The sequence below is a fragment of the Oncorhynchus masou genome, chromosome 29 (genome assembly GCF_036934945.1).
Source record: "Oncorhynchus masou masou isolate Uvic2021 chromosome 29, UVic_Omas_1.1, whole genome shotgun sequence".
Taxonomy (NCBI): domain Eukaryota; kingdom Metazoa; phylum Chordata; class Actinopteri; order Salmoniformes; family Salmonidae; genus Oncorhynchus; species Oncorhynchus masou.
Genome location: NC_088240.1, coordinates 63655863 through 63670705, shown reverse-complemented (window position 1 = coordinate 63670705; position 14843 = coordinate 63655863). Strand labels below are relative to the sequence as shown.

General features: G+C 41.8%; 1 protein-coding gene across 2 annotated transcripts; it reads left to right on the top strand.

Moving 5' to 3' along the window:
- Positions 1–172: 172 nt before the first annotated feature.
- Positions 173–13598, top strand: LOC135520256 (HORMA domain-containing protein 1-like). Of its 2 annotated transcripts, none has more exons than XM_064945667.1 (16): positions 173–482; positions 763–829; positions 995–1139; positions 1256–1319; positions 1455–1491; positions 1575–1595; positions 1678–1704; positions 1829–1896; positions 8136–8287; positions 10118–10275; positions 10370–10456; positions 10599–10656; positions 10802–10863; positions 11051–11152; positions 12681–12749; positions 12993–13598. In XM_064945667.1, the coding sequence occupies exons 2-16, from the start codon at positions 797–799 to the stop codon at positions 13080–13082; spliced, it is 1173 nt and encodes a 390-aa protein (XP_064801739.1). In that variant the 5' UTR covers positions 173–482; positions 763–796; the 3' UTR covers positions 13083–13598. The 2 variants fall into 2 exon arrangements, with proteins under 2 accessions (XP_064801739.1, XP_064801738.1); XM_064945666.1 differs by having other exon boundaries at positions 12990–13598.
- The last annotated feature ends 1245 nt before the right edge of the window (positions 13599–14843 follow it).

Genomic DNA, 14843 nt, shown 5'->3' with positions numbered 1-14843 from the left:
GACATATACAGTAACCAATTGTATAAGGAAACACGCTGTATTAGATACCAGGAGAGCCAATGAAATGAAACTACTCGTAGAGAAATGCTGATTGACAGGGCTGTGTCCAATAGAGTGCGGATATTCAATTTGTGCGCAGCGTTGCATCAAACTACACCAACAACAGAGCAAATTCCATACAGTGCCGCAACATAAACACCTTCATTTAAAACTGATGTTTACCTCGGCCAGGACATATCACTACCTTTGATATCTCTATTCACGCAATGTATGTTGTGGTGGCAAGAAAATGTACGTTATCTAAGGCTGCCCTCTGATTGGCTACTTTAGCTGTCCTTTTTGGCGGGTAACTGTGCGTCTGGCGCGAGTTCGACCCAACATCCAACAGTTTCTTAGTAAATTCGGTCTGCCTTGCTAGCTCACTTGTTTTTGGTAGTTATTTTTTAACCAAAAAACAGGTCGTGTGACTGCGCTCTATCTAGGTAGTAATAGCTAGCTATGTGAGCTATGCAATTTCATACTAATCACAATAGGTTGTAGAGTAAAGTCAGTGACATCAGTGGCTGTGTGTATTGTTGCTAGCTACGTTAGCTAGTAAATGTAATGTAGATAGCTAGTTAGCTAAATTAGCCAGCCAGATTAGTATAAAATATTTCTGTATCTATCTGTGTAAACTAGTACTTAGCTAACTAGCTACATATTTCAACATAGCTTTACCTTGATAGCTAGCTATCTGGCTTATAATGAATCTTTATTTTGTAGATTTGACAACTTGTTATCAACTAGTATTACTACCATGGCATGTGAACAACGTTTGCGGGCTGCTCAGGTAAAACCTCTGGCTATCCATAGCCAGACCTTGGTCCTATTGAATTGCTGTTTTATAGCTAGCAAATGGCATGTTCTAATAACGTTAGCATGTTCTATGGATTTCTACATGCCTCTATTTATTCAGACATCCTCAAATTGCCTTGGTGTTTGTTATATTTTATAGGGCACCCAGTTGCTGCCAAATGTAGTTTCAACAGAGCAGCAGTCCTTGATTGTTGTGAAGAAACTGCTGGCAATTGCAGTCTCCAGCATCACTTATCTCAGGGGTCTTTTCCCAGAAAAAGCTTATGGGAGTAAATTTGTTGAAGGTCAAACACATTTTATGTTCTTTTTAAATGTACTCAATTGTTATTGAAATGATGATACTGTAGCTAGCCAACATCTTCAAGAAATAGACTTACACTTTCTTGTCTCTATGCCACAGAGCAGAAAGTTATGATCCTCAGGGAGGAACGCACCTGCCCTGGTGCCAGTCAGATTGTACAGTGGTTAGTATACACCACCAAGCCTCAGTGGGGAAATTCCAGTACAGTGTTTTCTCTGTGGCCAAATCCTTTCCCTTTATCCTGGTAAGATTATTTATTCAGGGTTGATTAATTAAGACTATTTTATACACCTCCCAGGATGCAGGGATGCTTTGATGCCCTTCAGAGAAAATATGTAAGCATTTAGTTGTTTATTCATTATCTACATGTTATTAATGTTAATTAATTACATATAATGAATGTCTTGTATTCCAACAGTTGAGGACGGTCGTTATGTCTGTGAGTATATCTCATCAAATATTTTCTTCAGCATATAAAGCATTTTCAGTTGCTAAAGTTTGTATCCTTCCACTTTCTATAGATATACACAGACCCAGATAATCCAAAGGTAATAGACATTTTTTTAACCCCATAGGTATCGATCATAGTAATGCTTTGATTCTTTGCACTAGAACAAACTACAGTATATTTATTTTCTCATTGTGACACTGGTCTTTCTTTGCGATTTGCAGAAGGTTACTGAATGCTACCAGTTCAAAGTCCAATACACTGCAAAGGGACCCAAAATTGACTTTGAAAGGTATAGCTTTGTGAATGTGTATTAGGGTTGAATGGCAGGAACCAGGTTACTGAGATTTACTGCAAAAAAACACTCCCTTTTCCCAGGATAAATAACTGAGAAACCAGTAAATTATAATAAATTATTTATGTGAACAGCATGACGTGAAATGGAACTGTTAAATTATATATAATGTCTAAATCTGGATTCTGTCCCTCCGGTCACTGCATAATGAATCATCAACTCTCAGGGTGGGAACCGACAGCCCATCTCAGTATGTCGACCTTCCCTTGGTAACTTTTTTTTATTGTGATCGGTAGACCTACATTTGCTGCAGCATCTAATTTTGAACATCACCATCTGGCATTCGGGGATCACCTTATTTTTGTATTGTAAAGTTATATATTTTTTTGATTGCAGAGTTTAAAACACTCCTATATCGTTTCTTTAAATCAGTGCATGAGTGAACACTTTCTCACTGTCTTTCTCTCTCTCCATCAATTCCATTCAAATTGCATCCAAAATAGATAATCGTGTTCAAAATTGATATATATAGGCCTATATATACAGTGCATTTGGAAAGTATTTAGAACTGTAATGAACACAACGGGAGACAGCTGGTTTCAAGCGCAGGGCGCAGCAGGTGTTTATTTGTAAAGGACCACAGGAGGAGGCAGGTAGCTGGGTCCAGGGGCAGGCAGAATGTCATACACAGGGGGTCCAAAAAAGGCAACAGTACAGGCAGGGAAAAGGCTAGTAACGTCGTCCAGGGGATCAGGCAATAGGTTGACAACAGGAAATCCGATAGGCTAAAGTACAGGCAGGAAATATCACATTTACATACAGTTGAAGTCGGAAGTTTACATACACCTTTGCCAAATACATTTAAACTCAATTCCTGACATTTAATCCCAGTAAAAATTCAGTTTTAGGTCAGTTAGGATCACCACTTTATTTTAAGAATGTGAAATGTCAGAATAATAGTAGAGAAATTATTCATTTTAGCTTTTATTTCCTTCATCACATTCCCAGTGGGGCAGAAGTTTACATACGCTCAATTATTATTTGGTAGCATTACCTTTAAATTGTTTAATTTGGCCCATTCTTCCTGAGAGAGCTGGTGTAACTGAGTCAGGTTTGTAGGCCTTCTTGCTCCTACATGCTTTTTCAGTTATGCCCACAAACGTTCTCTACGATTGAGGTCAGGGCTTTGTGATGGCCATTTCAATACCTTGACTTTGTTGTCCTTAAGCCATTTTGCCACAACCTTGGAAGTATGCTTGGGGTCATTGTCCATTTGGAAGACCCATTTGCTACCAAGCTTTAACTTCCTGACTGATGTCTTGAAATGTTGCTTCAATATATCCACATAATTTTCCTGCCTCATGATGCCTTCTATTTTGTGAAGTGCACCTGCCACTCCTGCAGCAAAGCACCCCCACAACATGATGCTGCCATCCCCGTGCTTCACGGTTGTGACGGTGTTCTTCGGCTTGCAAGCCTTCCCCTTTTTCCTCCAAACATTACGATGGTCATTATGGCCAAACAGTTCTATTTTTATTTCATCAGACCAGAGGACATTTCTCCAAAAAGTACGATCTTTGTCCCCATGTACAGTTGCATACCGTAGTCTGGCTTTTTTATGGTGGTTTTGGAGCAGTGGCTTCTTCCTTGCTGAGCGGCCTTTCAGGTTATGTCGATATAGGACTAATTTTACTGTGGATATCGATACTTTTGTACCTGTTTCCTCCAGCATCTTCACAAGGTCCTTAGCTGTTCTTCTGGGATTGATTTGCACTTTTCGCACCAAAGTACGTTCATCTCTAGGAGATTGAACGCGTCTCCTTCCTGAGCGTAATGACGGCTGCGTGGTCCCATGGTGTTTATGCTTGCGTACTATTGTTTGTACAGATGAACATGGTACCTGCAGGCGTTTGGAAATTGCTCCCAAGGAAGAACCAGACTTGTGGAGGTCAACTATTCTTTTTCTGAGGCCTTGGCTGATTTCTTTTGATTTTCCCATGATGTCAAGCAAAGAGGCACTGAGTTTGAAGGTAGGCCTTGAAATACATCCACAGGTACACCTCCAATTGACTCAATTGATGTCAATTAGCCTATCAGAAGCTTCTAAAGCCATGACATAATTTTGTGGAATTTTCCAAGCTGTTTAAAGGCACTGTCAACTTAGTGTATTCAAATTTCTGACCCACTGAAATTGTGATACAGTGAATTATAAGTGAAATAATCTGTCTGTAATCAATTGTTGGAAAGATTACTCGTGTCATGCACAAAGTAGGATTCCTATCCGACTTGACAAAACTAGTTTGTGAACAAGAAATTTGTGGAGGGGTTGCAAAACAAGTTTTTTAATGATTCCAACCTAACTGTATGTCAACCTACGACTTCAACTGTAAGTATTCAGAACCTTTGCTCAATACTTTGTTGAAGCACCTTTGACAGCTATTACAGTCTCGAGTCTTCTTGGGTATGACACTACAAGCTTGGCACACCTGTATTTGGGGAGTTTCTCCCATTCTTCTCTGCAGATCTTGTCAAGTTCTGTTAAGTTGGACGGAGAGCGTCGCTGCATAGCCATTTTGAGGTCTCTCCAGAGATGTTCGATCTGGCTCAAGTCCAGGCTTTGGCTGGGCCACTCAAGGACATTCAGAGACTTGTCCTGAAGCCAATCCTGCGTTGTCTTAGCTGTGTGCTTAGGGACGACAGAGCTGCAGCGGAGCAGGTTGAGAGCTTCACCAACAAACTAACATGTTCCAAGCACACCAAGATAGTCATGAAGAGGGCACGACAAAACCTACTCACCCCTCAGGAGACTTAAGGGATTTGGCATGGGTCCTCAGATCCTCAAAAGGTTCTCCAGCCCCACCATCGAGAGCATCCTGACTGGTTGCATCACTGCCTGGTATGGCAACTGCTCGGCCTCCAACCGCAAGGCACTACAGAGGGTAGTGCGAATGGCCCAGTACCTCACTGGGGCCAAGCTCCCTGCCATCCAGGACCTCTATACCAGGCAGTGTCAGAGGAAGACCCTAAAAATTGTCAAAGACTCCAGTCATCCCAGTTATAGACTGTTCTCTCTGCTACTGCACAGCAAGTGGTACTGGAGCGCCAAGTCTCGACATCTTCTACACAGCCTCTACCCCCAAGCCATAAGACTCCTGAACATCTAATCAAATGGCTACCCAGACTATTTGCATTGCCCCCCCTCCTCTCTTACTCCGCTGCTACTCTCTGTTGTTATCATCTATCCATAGTCACTTTAATAACTCCACCTGCATGTACATATTACCTCAACTAACCAGTGCCCATGCCTCCCGAGTGGCGTAGTAGTCTAAGGCGCTGTAGTAGTGGTCTAGCTGTGCCACTAGAGATTCTGGGTTCGAGTCCAGGCTCTGTCGTAGCCGGCCACGACCGGGAGACCCATGGGGCGGCGCACAATTGGCCCATCGTCGTCCGGGATAGGGGAGGGTTTGGCCGGAAGGGATAACCTTGTCTCATCACGCACTAGCGATTCCTGTGGCGGGCCAGGCGCAGTGCGCGCTGACATGGTCGCCAGGTGTATGGTGTTTCCTCCGACACATTGGTGCAGCTGGCTTCCGGGGCATTGTGTCAAGAAGCAGTGCGGCTTGGTTGGGTTGTGTTTCGGAGGACGCATGGCTCTCGACCTTCGCCTCTCCCGAGTCCGTACGGGAGTTGCAGCGATGAGACAAGACTGTAACTACCTCCAATTGCGGTGGGGGGGGGGAAACTAACCAGTGCCCTCGCACAATGACTCTGTACCGGTACCCCCCTGTATATTGTCTCGCTATTGTTATTTTTCTGCTGCTCTTTAATTACTTGTTACTTTTATTTCTTATTCTTATCCGTATTTTTTTTAAACTGCATTGTTGGTTAGGGGCTCATAAGTAAGCATTTCACTGTAAGGTCTACACCTGTTTTATTAGGCACATGTTACTAATAGGATTTGATTCGATTTGAACTTTCGCCCCCAATCTGAGGTCCTGAGCATTCTGGAGCAGGATTTCTTCAAGGATCTCTCCGTACTTTGTTCCGTTCATCTTTCCCTCGATCCTGACTAGTCTCCCAGTCCCTGCCGCAGACAAACATCCCCACAGCATGATGCTGCCACCACCATGCTTCACCGTAGGGATGGTGCCATGTTTCCTGCAGACGTTACGGTTGGCATTCAGGCCAAAGAGTTCAATCTTGGTTTCATCAGACCAGAGAATCTTGTTTGTCATGGTCTGAGAGACTTTAGGGGCCTTTTGGCAAACTTCAAGCGGGCTGTCATGTGCCTTTTACTGAGGAATGGCTTCCATCTGGCCACTCTACCACAAAGGCCTGATAGGTGGAGTGCTGCAGAGATGGTTGTCCTTCTGGAAGGCTCTCCCATCTCCAAAGACTAACTCTGGAGTGACTATCGGGTTCTTGGTCACCTCCCTGACCAAGGCCCTTCTCCCTCGATTGCTTAGTTTGGCTGCGTGGCCAGCTCTAGGAAGAGTCTTGGTGGTTCCAAACTTCTTCCATTTAAGAATGATATTGTCTTCTTGGGGACCTTTAATGCTGTTGAAATGTTTTGGTACCCTTCCCCAGATCTGTGCCACAATCCTGTCTCGGAACAGACACAATCCTGTCTCAGGAACTCTACGGACAATTCCTTCGACCTCATGGCTTGGTTTTTGCTCTGACATGCACTGTTAACTGTGGGACCTTATATTGGCAGGTGTTTGCATTTCCAAATCATGTCCAATCACTTGAATTTACCACAGGTGAACTCCAATCAAGTTGTAGAAACATCTCAAGGATGATCAATGGAAACAGGATGCACCTGAGCTCAATTTCAAGTTTCATGGCAAAGGGTCTGAATACTTATGTAAATAAGGTATTTCTGGGGGGGGTTTCTAATAAGTTTGCCAAAATTTAAATAAAACTGTTTTCGCTTTGTCATTATGGGGTATTGTGCGTAGATTGATGAGGGAAAAAAGAAGTGAACTCAAGGGGTCTGAAAAATTCTCGAATGCACTCTAGATGTGCTAACCTACCTCTTTCAGGAAATAAATCCAAATGCAGTATTATTCTTATATTTATGTAATGAATGACGGGTAATGCATAATAAGTTTCTAACGTATATCCTCGGTCTCTTGCGCAATACACAAGCACCTGTGCTCTGTTGGACTCTGTAAAAAATGTTCCTTAGCTCTTGGAGTCCCATGCAGGAAAAGCTAGACTAGAATAGCTTGCTGGAAATGTTGTTTTTTGTATTTCTTATACCAATAGACTATTCGAAGAGGGACACAAGCTCTTGTTTGCCGAATGTTAAATACAGCAGCTAATAGAACTCTTGGGTAGTTTGAAAGAAGAGCGAATGCGGGATGGGGGTAGGCTATAGCAGTTAATTATGCAGACCCATAACCATCCAATCCTCGTGAAGAGAAGGGAAAGGCTTTTGCATCTCATTCTAGTCCTATATTATTCAAGCATGTCATTAGAATGATGAAGATAAGGACAACAACACTTATTTCATTTAACTGTTGAAAGCAAGGAAGGAATGAAGCAACACGAGAGCGAGAAAGAGGAGGTAGGCTAATAACATTAGGGGAAATATGAAAAATGTCAATCAAATTCACTAGCCTATACTTGTAACTTTGTAGGCTGCATGTGCTGCACCAGAATCACATGTTCTCTCCCTGCTTTATCATTGTTTGAACAAGGTGCGTAATTCCAGCCCATATAATACAGTGCAAACAATGCAGTAGAGTAATACAGTTCACACTCAAAAAGATTACTGGAGCTTGTTTAATTTATTTACCAAAGATAGCATATAGCTAGCTACATCTATGTGCTTTTATGTTTTTCTGTCTTATGTAATGGATAACGGTACAATCATTTGGGCGTTTTTGGGCTTGGGCTCATTAAATGTCTTTAATGTAGGGCTCATCAAATTTATTTAATCAGGTTTAGGTTGCATCAGGCATGAATTTTCGATCAAAGCTATAATAAAATCCAAACATAGGTCTAATTATATGCTTTGTAATGCTTTTGAATGACACATCCGGTTTTGGCAGGAATTACCGGCTTCACAAAAGTGATTTATTCTCGGGATGGAACATTTGTAAAATACCAGGAAAATATTCAACCCTAATGTGTATAACATAATGATAACATGGTAGAATTTCATTGAGAAACATTGAAGAAAGAAACTTTTAATTGTCTAAAAATGTTTACATTTATTCTTGTTTTAGCAAAAACAGCAAGAATCTGGGAAAGATGGCTTGCAGCAACACAAAAAAGTCCAGCATCCTCTTGGTGCGTAAACTCTACACACTGATGCAGAACCTGGGTCCTCTGCCAGACAATGTCTGTCTCAACATGAAACTCTCTTACTACGACGACGGTAAAGACCACACAATGATGGGGATGATGTGACGCAGTATGCTGCGCAAGTGACATCAAACTTCCAGGGTAATGTCCTGGGTCTTTTAAATGGGCTCCAAGATTATATGATCAAATTAATTTAATTACACCAAACATTAGGAACACCCCATTGACCTCAGAACAGCCTCAAATCATTGGGGCATGGACTCTACAAGGTGTCAAAAGCATTCCACGGGTATGCTGGCCCATGTTGACTCCAATGCTTCCCACAATTGTGTCAAGTTGGCTGGATGTTCTTTGCGTGGTGGACCATTTTTAAATTGTAATTTTTTTACCCCTTTTTCATGGTATCCAATAGTTTTTTTTTAGAGCTACTATCTTGTCTCATCACTACAACTCCCGTACGGTCTTGGGAGAGATGAAGGTTGAAAGTCATGCGTCCTCCAATACACAACCAAGCCACACTGCTTCTTAACACAGTGCCATCCAACCCGGAAGCCTGCAGCATCAATGTGTCGGAGGAAACACCGTGCACCTGGCAACCTTGGTTAGCGCGCACTGCGCCCGGCCCGCCACAGGGGTCGCTGGTGCACAATGAGACAAGGATTTCCCTACCGGCCAAACCCGGACGACGCTAGGCAAATTGTGCGTTGCCCCACGGACCTCCGGTCGCGGTCGGTTATGACAGAGCCTGGGTGTGAACCCAGAGTCTCTGGTGGAGTCCTTAACCACTGCGCCACCCGGGAGGCCCAATTGGACCATTCTTAATACCCATGGAAACAGCATTACAGTTCTTGACACAAACCGGTGTGCCTGGCACCTACTACCATACTCCATTCAAAGGCACTTCAATCTTTTGTCTTTTCTATTCACCCTCTGAATGGCACACATACACAATCCATGTCTCAATTGTCTCAAGGCTTCAAAATCCTTCATTTAACCTGTCACCCTCCCTTCATCTACATTGATTGAAGGGAATTTAACAAGTGACAGTAAGGCATCATAGCTTTCACCTGGTCAGTATATGTCATGGAAAGAGCAGGTGTTTTGTATACTGAGTGTATATTTAAGCAAAAAGTCCCGAGGGGGTGTGGCATATGGCCAATATACCACAGCTAAGGGCTGTGTCCTAGCACAACCCCCATTGTACCTTGATGCTATTATAAACTGGTTACCAACCTAATTAGAGCAGTAAATATAAATGTTTTGTCATACCCATGGTATACCATGGCTTTCAGCCAATCAACATTCAGGGCTCGAACCACCCAGTATTTAATTGTGTATTGATTGTGTATTTGCTCATACTCGATGCCTTTTATCAAAATATTTGAAGCTGAATAAGTAAGACGCATCACGAAAGTTAGAAAAGTCTCATTTGAACTACATCTCCTGCAGCGTTGTTAGCATGCTGGAGCATGCCTGTTTGAGCTCAGGACTTACAGGAAGGTAACAACCTGTTAGTTACAGGCTTTTTTATGTGTTTTATATTAGATTAGCTGGGAGTGTTTTTCACTGAAAGTTGCCAACTACTGCCTTTTGATTTGTAGTTTGTGTGTAGTTCAAATGAAACGGTTGTAACTTTTCTGCTTCGTGCTTCTTGAGCATCAAATACGTTGAAAACCGGCATATGGTATATAAATATATACAAAAACACTTTAATATATATCTTAAATGACTGTGTTTTTATGAATTTGACAATAAACATTTTAAGCCCATTCTTAGCCTACAAAACCCGGACGGAGTACAGAAGTAAAATTGAAGCGCAACTTTCATAGGGTATAACAAGTATATGTTTTTTTTAACACATAAAGAGTTTGTGTGTGTGTTTGCATGTGTGTATATATCTCAGTCACTCCCCAGGATTACCAACCCCCAGGCTTCATGGAGGGGGACAGCGATAGCATGCAGTTTGAGAAGGAGCCTGTCAACCTGACCATGGGTGAGGTGGTCACTCCCTTCCACACCCTGAAGGTGGACGTGACCACAGAGAGAGAAAGGCTGGAGCAGGTATGAAGGAAAGGGGGGAAATAACTAGTCAGAGTAATGTCAACCAGACTGGCAGGTGACACGTTGATTAACAGCTGTCCCCTTTTCTCTGTAGGTAGATGACGAGCAGCCAATCTGCATGAGGGACAAGTGGGAGCTGGAGATGGAGGAAGGGACAGTGACCAAGATCAGCAGTCAGCAGGTGAGACTTGAGGCCTCTCGGCAAATTTGACTGGGTGCCGATGGCATGGCGCTATTGTTTTAACCCAGTAGGGGGTGTTGCTGTCTATCCCATAGGATGTACCTATAGTCTATAACATTTTTAATGGGGTTTCTACTTTTAGACTCGCATGATAAAAGTAATGGAAAATCCGGACAACGACCTTTACTTGGACAATTCCGGTAGGACCTCCTCTCTCAAATCTTAGTATAAAGCAGTTTTGCTGAACATTATAACAGTAGTGCTATTTTCTCTTTTAATAAGTCAAATGCAGTCTGAAATCCATGTTTGGTTTTATTGTGTTTTCATCATGTTTGATGCTCAAAGAGGTCCAGGTGAACTGCCAGGAGAAGATGGAAGTGTGTGAGGAGAGCACAGAGAACTCTCAGGTAAAATAACAGTAAAATGTACATTCTGCATAGTCACAATGAAGATAGGCCTTTGTATCAAGCAAATGCAAATACAGAACAATACAAATATATAGGTGGGATAGTACTGTATGAATATAAAGTAATATAGGTACTGCTCCAGTTGTGAAGGTAATGGTCTGTCGCTTGATTGACCGGTCTGTCTCAGATGGACACTTTGGTAAAGAGGACATCTGACCTGGAAGTGGCCATTAAGAGGACCAGGAGCGGACGCGTCACCAGGAGCGGACGCGTCACCAGGTCCACCCTGGTCAGTGCCCCCCAAAACATACAACCCTATCTAACTCCTACTGGCCCTGTTCAAATGGAAGACATTTTTGTATAGCGTAATGTAAAAATGACCACGAAGGATGTACAGTTGAAGTCGGAAGTTTAAATACACTTAGGTTGGCGTCATTAATACTTGATTTTCAACCACTCCACAAATTTCTTGTTAACAAACTAGTTTTGGCAAGTCGGTTAAGACATCTACTTTGTGCATGACACAAGTCATTTTTCCAACAATTGTTTACAGACAAATTATTTCACTTATAATTCAATATTACAATTCCAGTGGGTCAGAAGTTTACATATACTAAGTTGACTGTGCCTTTAAACAGCTTGTAAAATTCCAGAATATTATGTCACGTCTTTAGAAGATTCTGATAGCCTAATTGACATCATTTGATTAAATTGAAGGTGTACCTGTGGATGTATTTCAAGGCCTACCTTCCAACTCAGTGCCTCTTTGCTTGACATCATGGGAAAATCAAAAGAAATCAGCCAAGACCTCAGAAAAAATAATTGCTGACCTCCATAAGTCTGGTTCATCCTTGGGAGCAATTTCCAAATGTCTAATGGTACCACGTTCATCTGTACAAACAATAGTACGCAAGTATAAACACCATGGGACCACGCAGCCGTCATACCGCTCAGGAAGGAGATCTGTCTCCTAGAGATGAATGTACTTTGGTGCGAAAAGTGCAAATCAATCCCAGAACAACAGCAAAGGACCATGTGAAGATACTGGAGGAAACAGGTACAAAACTATTGATGTCCGCAGTAAAACGAGTCCTATATTGGCATAACCTGAAAGGTCGCTCAACAAGGAAGAAGCCTCTGCTCCAAAACCGCCATAAAACAGCCAGACTACGGTTTCCACATGGGGACAAAGATCGTACTTTTTGGAGAAATGTCCTCTGGTCTGATGAAACAAAAATTGAACTTCCAATGTTATGGCAAAATGGCTTAAGGACAACAAAGTCAAGGTATTGGAGTGGCCATCACAAAGCCCTGACTTCAATTCTATAGAACATTTGAGGTCAGAACTGAAAAAGTGTGCGAGCAAGGAGGCCTACAAACCTGACTCAGTTACACCAGGTCTGTCAGGAGGAATGGGCCAAAACTCACCCAACGTATCGTGGGAAGCTTGTGGAAGCCTACCCGAAACGTTTGACCCAAGTTTAACAATTTAAAGGCAATGCTACCAAATACTAATTGAGAGTGTGTAACCTTCTGACCTACTGGGTATGTGATGAAATAAATACATTCTGAAATGAATAATTTCTCTACTATTATTCTGACATTTCACATTCTTAAAATAAAGTGGTGATCCTAACTGACATAAGACAGGGAATTTTTACTTGAATTAAATGTCAGGAATTGTGAAAAACTGAGTTTAAATGTATTTGGCTAAGGTGTACGTAAACTTCCGACTTCAACTGTATATCTATGGGACTAGCTTCACAAGCACTTCCCTGCATTCTGTGATTTACTGTCTTTGGTCTGTGTGTGTGCAGGAGAGAAAGGCTGAGACTGAGGTGCACAGCGTCAGCAAGAAGAAGCCCTCTCCCATCGAAGACAAAATGGTGGGAGACACCCCCCCTCGAGCATCATAGATTTCATCCCCCAGTCTTACTCACAGGAGTGATAATAATGTGCAAATTGTCTTTTAAAGATAAAAGTTCCCTGACCTACATGTTTTTTAACAAGTCAATATGACTCATTCAATCCATCCCATCTAGATGTATACAGAATATTGTTTGACAATCATTATTCATTTTAGAGTCTTGCATTAGTTAGTAAACTGTCTGTCACTCTCTGATTAGCAGATATCGCAGTTCGAGTTCCCCTGCAGTCAGGATGTCCAGGCCTCTGTGTCGAAGAAACGCAAGTTCAGCGAACCCAAGGAACGCTACTGACCTCTGACCTTTCCACTTTACCTATAAGATACCTTTCAAGACAAGAACCGATTTTCTAATTTGCATGGGCAAAATATCTAGTCTTTTTTAGTTGTTTTAAAGGAAAGGTGTAGTGCCCACCACCAACACCACCATAGTACTGCTGCATTCTGTTGTTACAATGGAAAGGATAAAGGAAATGGTTCTTTCTAGTCCACCTTGTTTATGTTTATACTTTTTTTTCATTATTGAGTTTCATGCTAGTGTGTGTTATGGAGACTGGGGAAAATGTATTTTCTACAATTGTATATTGGGGTCTGTGAAGTGCGAAACTCACAGTTTTATTTATTTCAAAGGATGACATTTTTATTGTGACAATACTGTTTTTTAAATTTAGTTTGTTTTATGATTACCATGAACTTTACACTGTGCAAAATTGTGTTTATATTTTGTATTGTTATATAATGTATCAATATACAGTACCCTACAGTTGTAAGTTATTTGATTAAATGTACGTTTCTAATTTATTAAAGTGCCTTTTCTCAGTTTTGAAAACGGTTTGTAATTTTGGTCTGTATCGTTAAGAGCAGATAGTTCTACACACTAGTGCTGATATAACTGCTTCCATCAGCAGCAAACCTGGGTGCACCTGTTTTAGTGTCGTGGTTGGAAAAAGGAAACAAGTTCTTGCTACAATTCAAGATCAAAGAGCTTCAACTTCCTGTCTGCAAGACCTGATGCTGTTGGCATGAGCGCAAAAAAATCTATACAATACCGTATAACCTTATTAAATAATAGCCAACCTTAAATAAAGGGACTGCCAAATGGCAGCATTTGCATGAGGTGTGACTTAAATTAAGCTGTTAAGTGAAAGTGGATTATATCTGTACACACTGACCTTTGGGCTGAGATAACCAGCCATCAGCAGCCTTCTGCCAGGCTGCTGTGTGCTTTTAATCAGCTGTTATTTTTCCCAGAGAGGGACATTTGCTGATAGACTGCCTTAACCCACTGCAGATCAATACTGCAGGAAGCCTTTGTGATGCATATCCAAACAGGCCCTCTCTTCTCTCCACCACATCGGCTGGTGGGAGAGGGAGAGTCCATCAAATCAGCTCCTACATCCAAACAGGGCTTGTCTTCGACACTGGAGAATAACCTCATTTCATTGTCTCTTGTTTTTTTATGGGCACTGGAGATAACATTCAAGTGGAAAGTGGAATGGACTGCAAAATCTAGTACAATGCCCTCTGCGCCTTTGACAATACACACATAGCAGCAAATTGACAATCTGAATGAGCTGTGAAAAGCATTTTTCAACTGTTTTTATTATATCGACAGCCCACTGTCATAAAATGACAGTAAGAAAGTCTCTCTAGTCATGTTATACTATATTGTAGTTACAGTACCTGTGTATCCAGGTTGATTATTCTAACCAAAACTTAATCTAATAGTGCACATTGAACAGGTCGCTTTTATAATTTAAGGTTAACTCCAATCGCTTGGTAACAGTGGAGGCTGGTGAAGGGAGGACGGCTCATAGTAATGGCTGGAATGGAGGGAACACATGGAAACGTGTTTCATTCCAGCCATTACAATGAGCCGTCCTCCCTTCACCAGCCCCCACTGCTTAGTAATTATTGGCAACTGGCTACTTGACGGCATTGATGGGACTTACAATGTAGCTGCAGTTTTAACGTGTAGTTTATAGTAAGGTTTATTTGCTGTTGTACACATTAGTGTCTGAAAGCTGAATTGCAGTGTATATCAGGTGTGTGATAC

Bases quoted from the DNA above. Each gene is read 5' to 3' on its own strand.
- LOC135520256 (XM_064945666.1), top strand. From the start codon at position 797: ATGGCATGTGAACAACGTTTGCGGGCTGCTCAG. The intron at 1,320-1,454 runs GTTAGTATACAC...TACACCTCCCAG, and splicing joins GCCAGTCAGATTGTACAGTG to GATGCAGGGATGCTTTGATG. The intron at 1,492-1,574 runs GTAAGCATTTAG...GTATTCCAACAG, and splicing joins ATGCCCTTCAGAGAAAATAT to TTGAGGACGGTCGTTATGTC.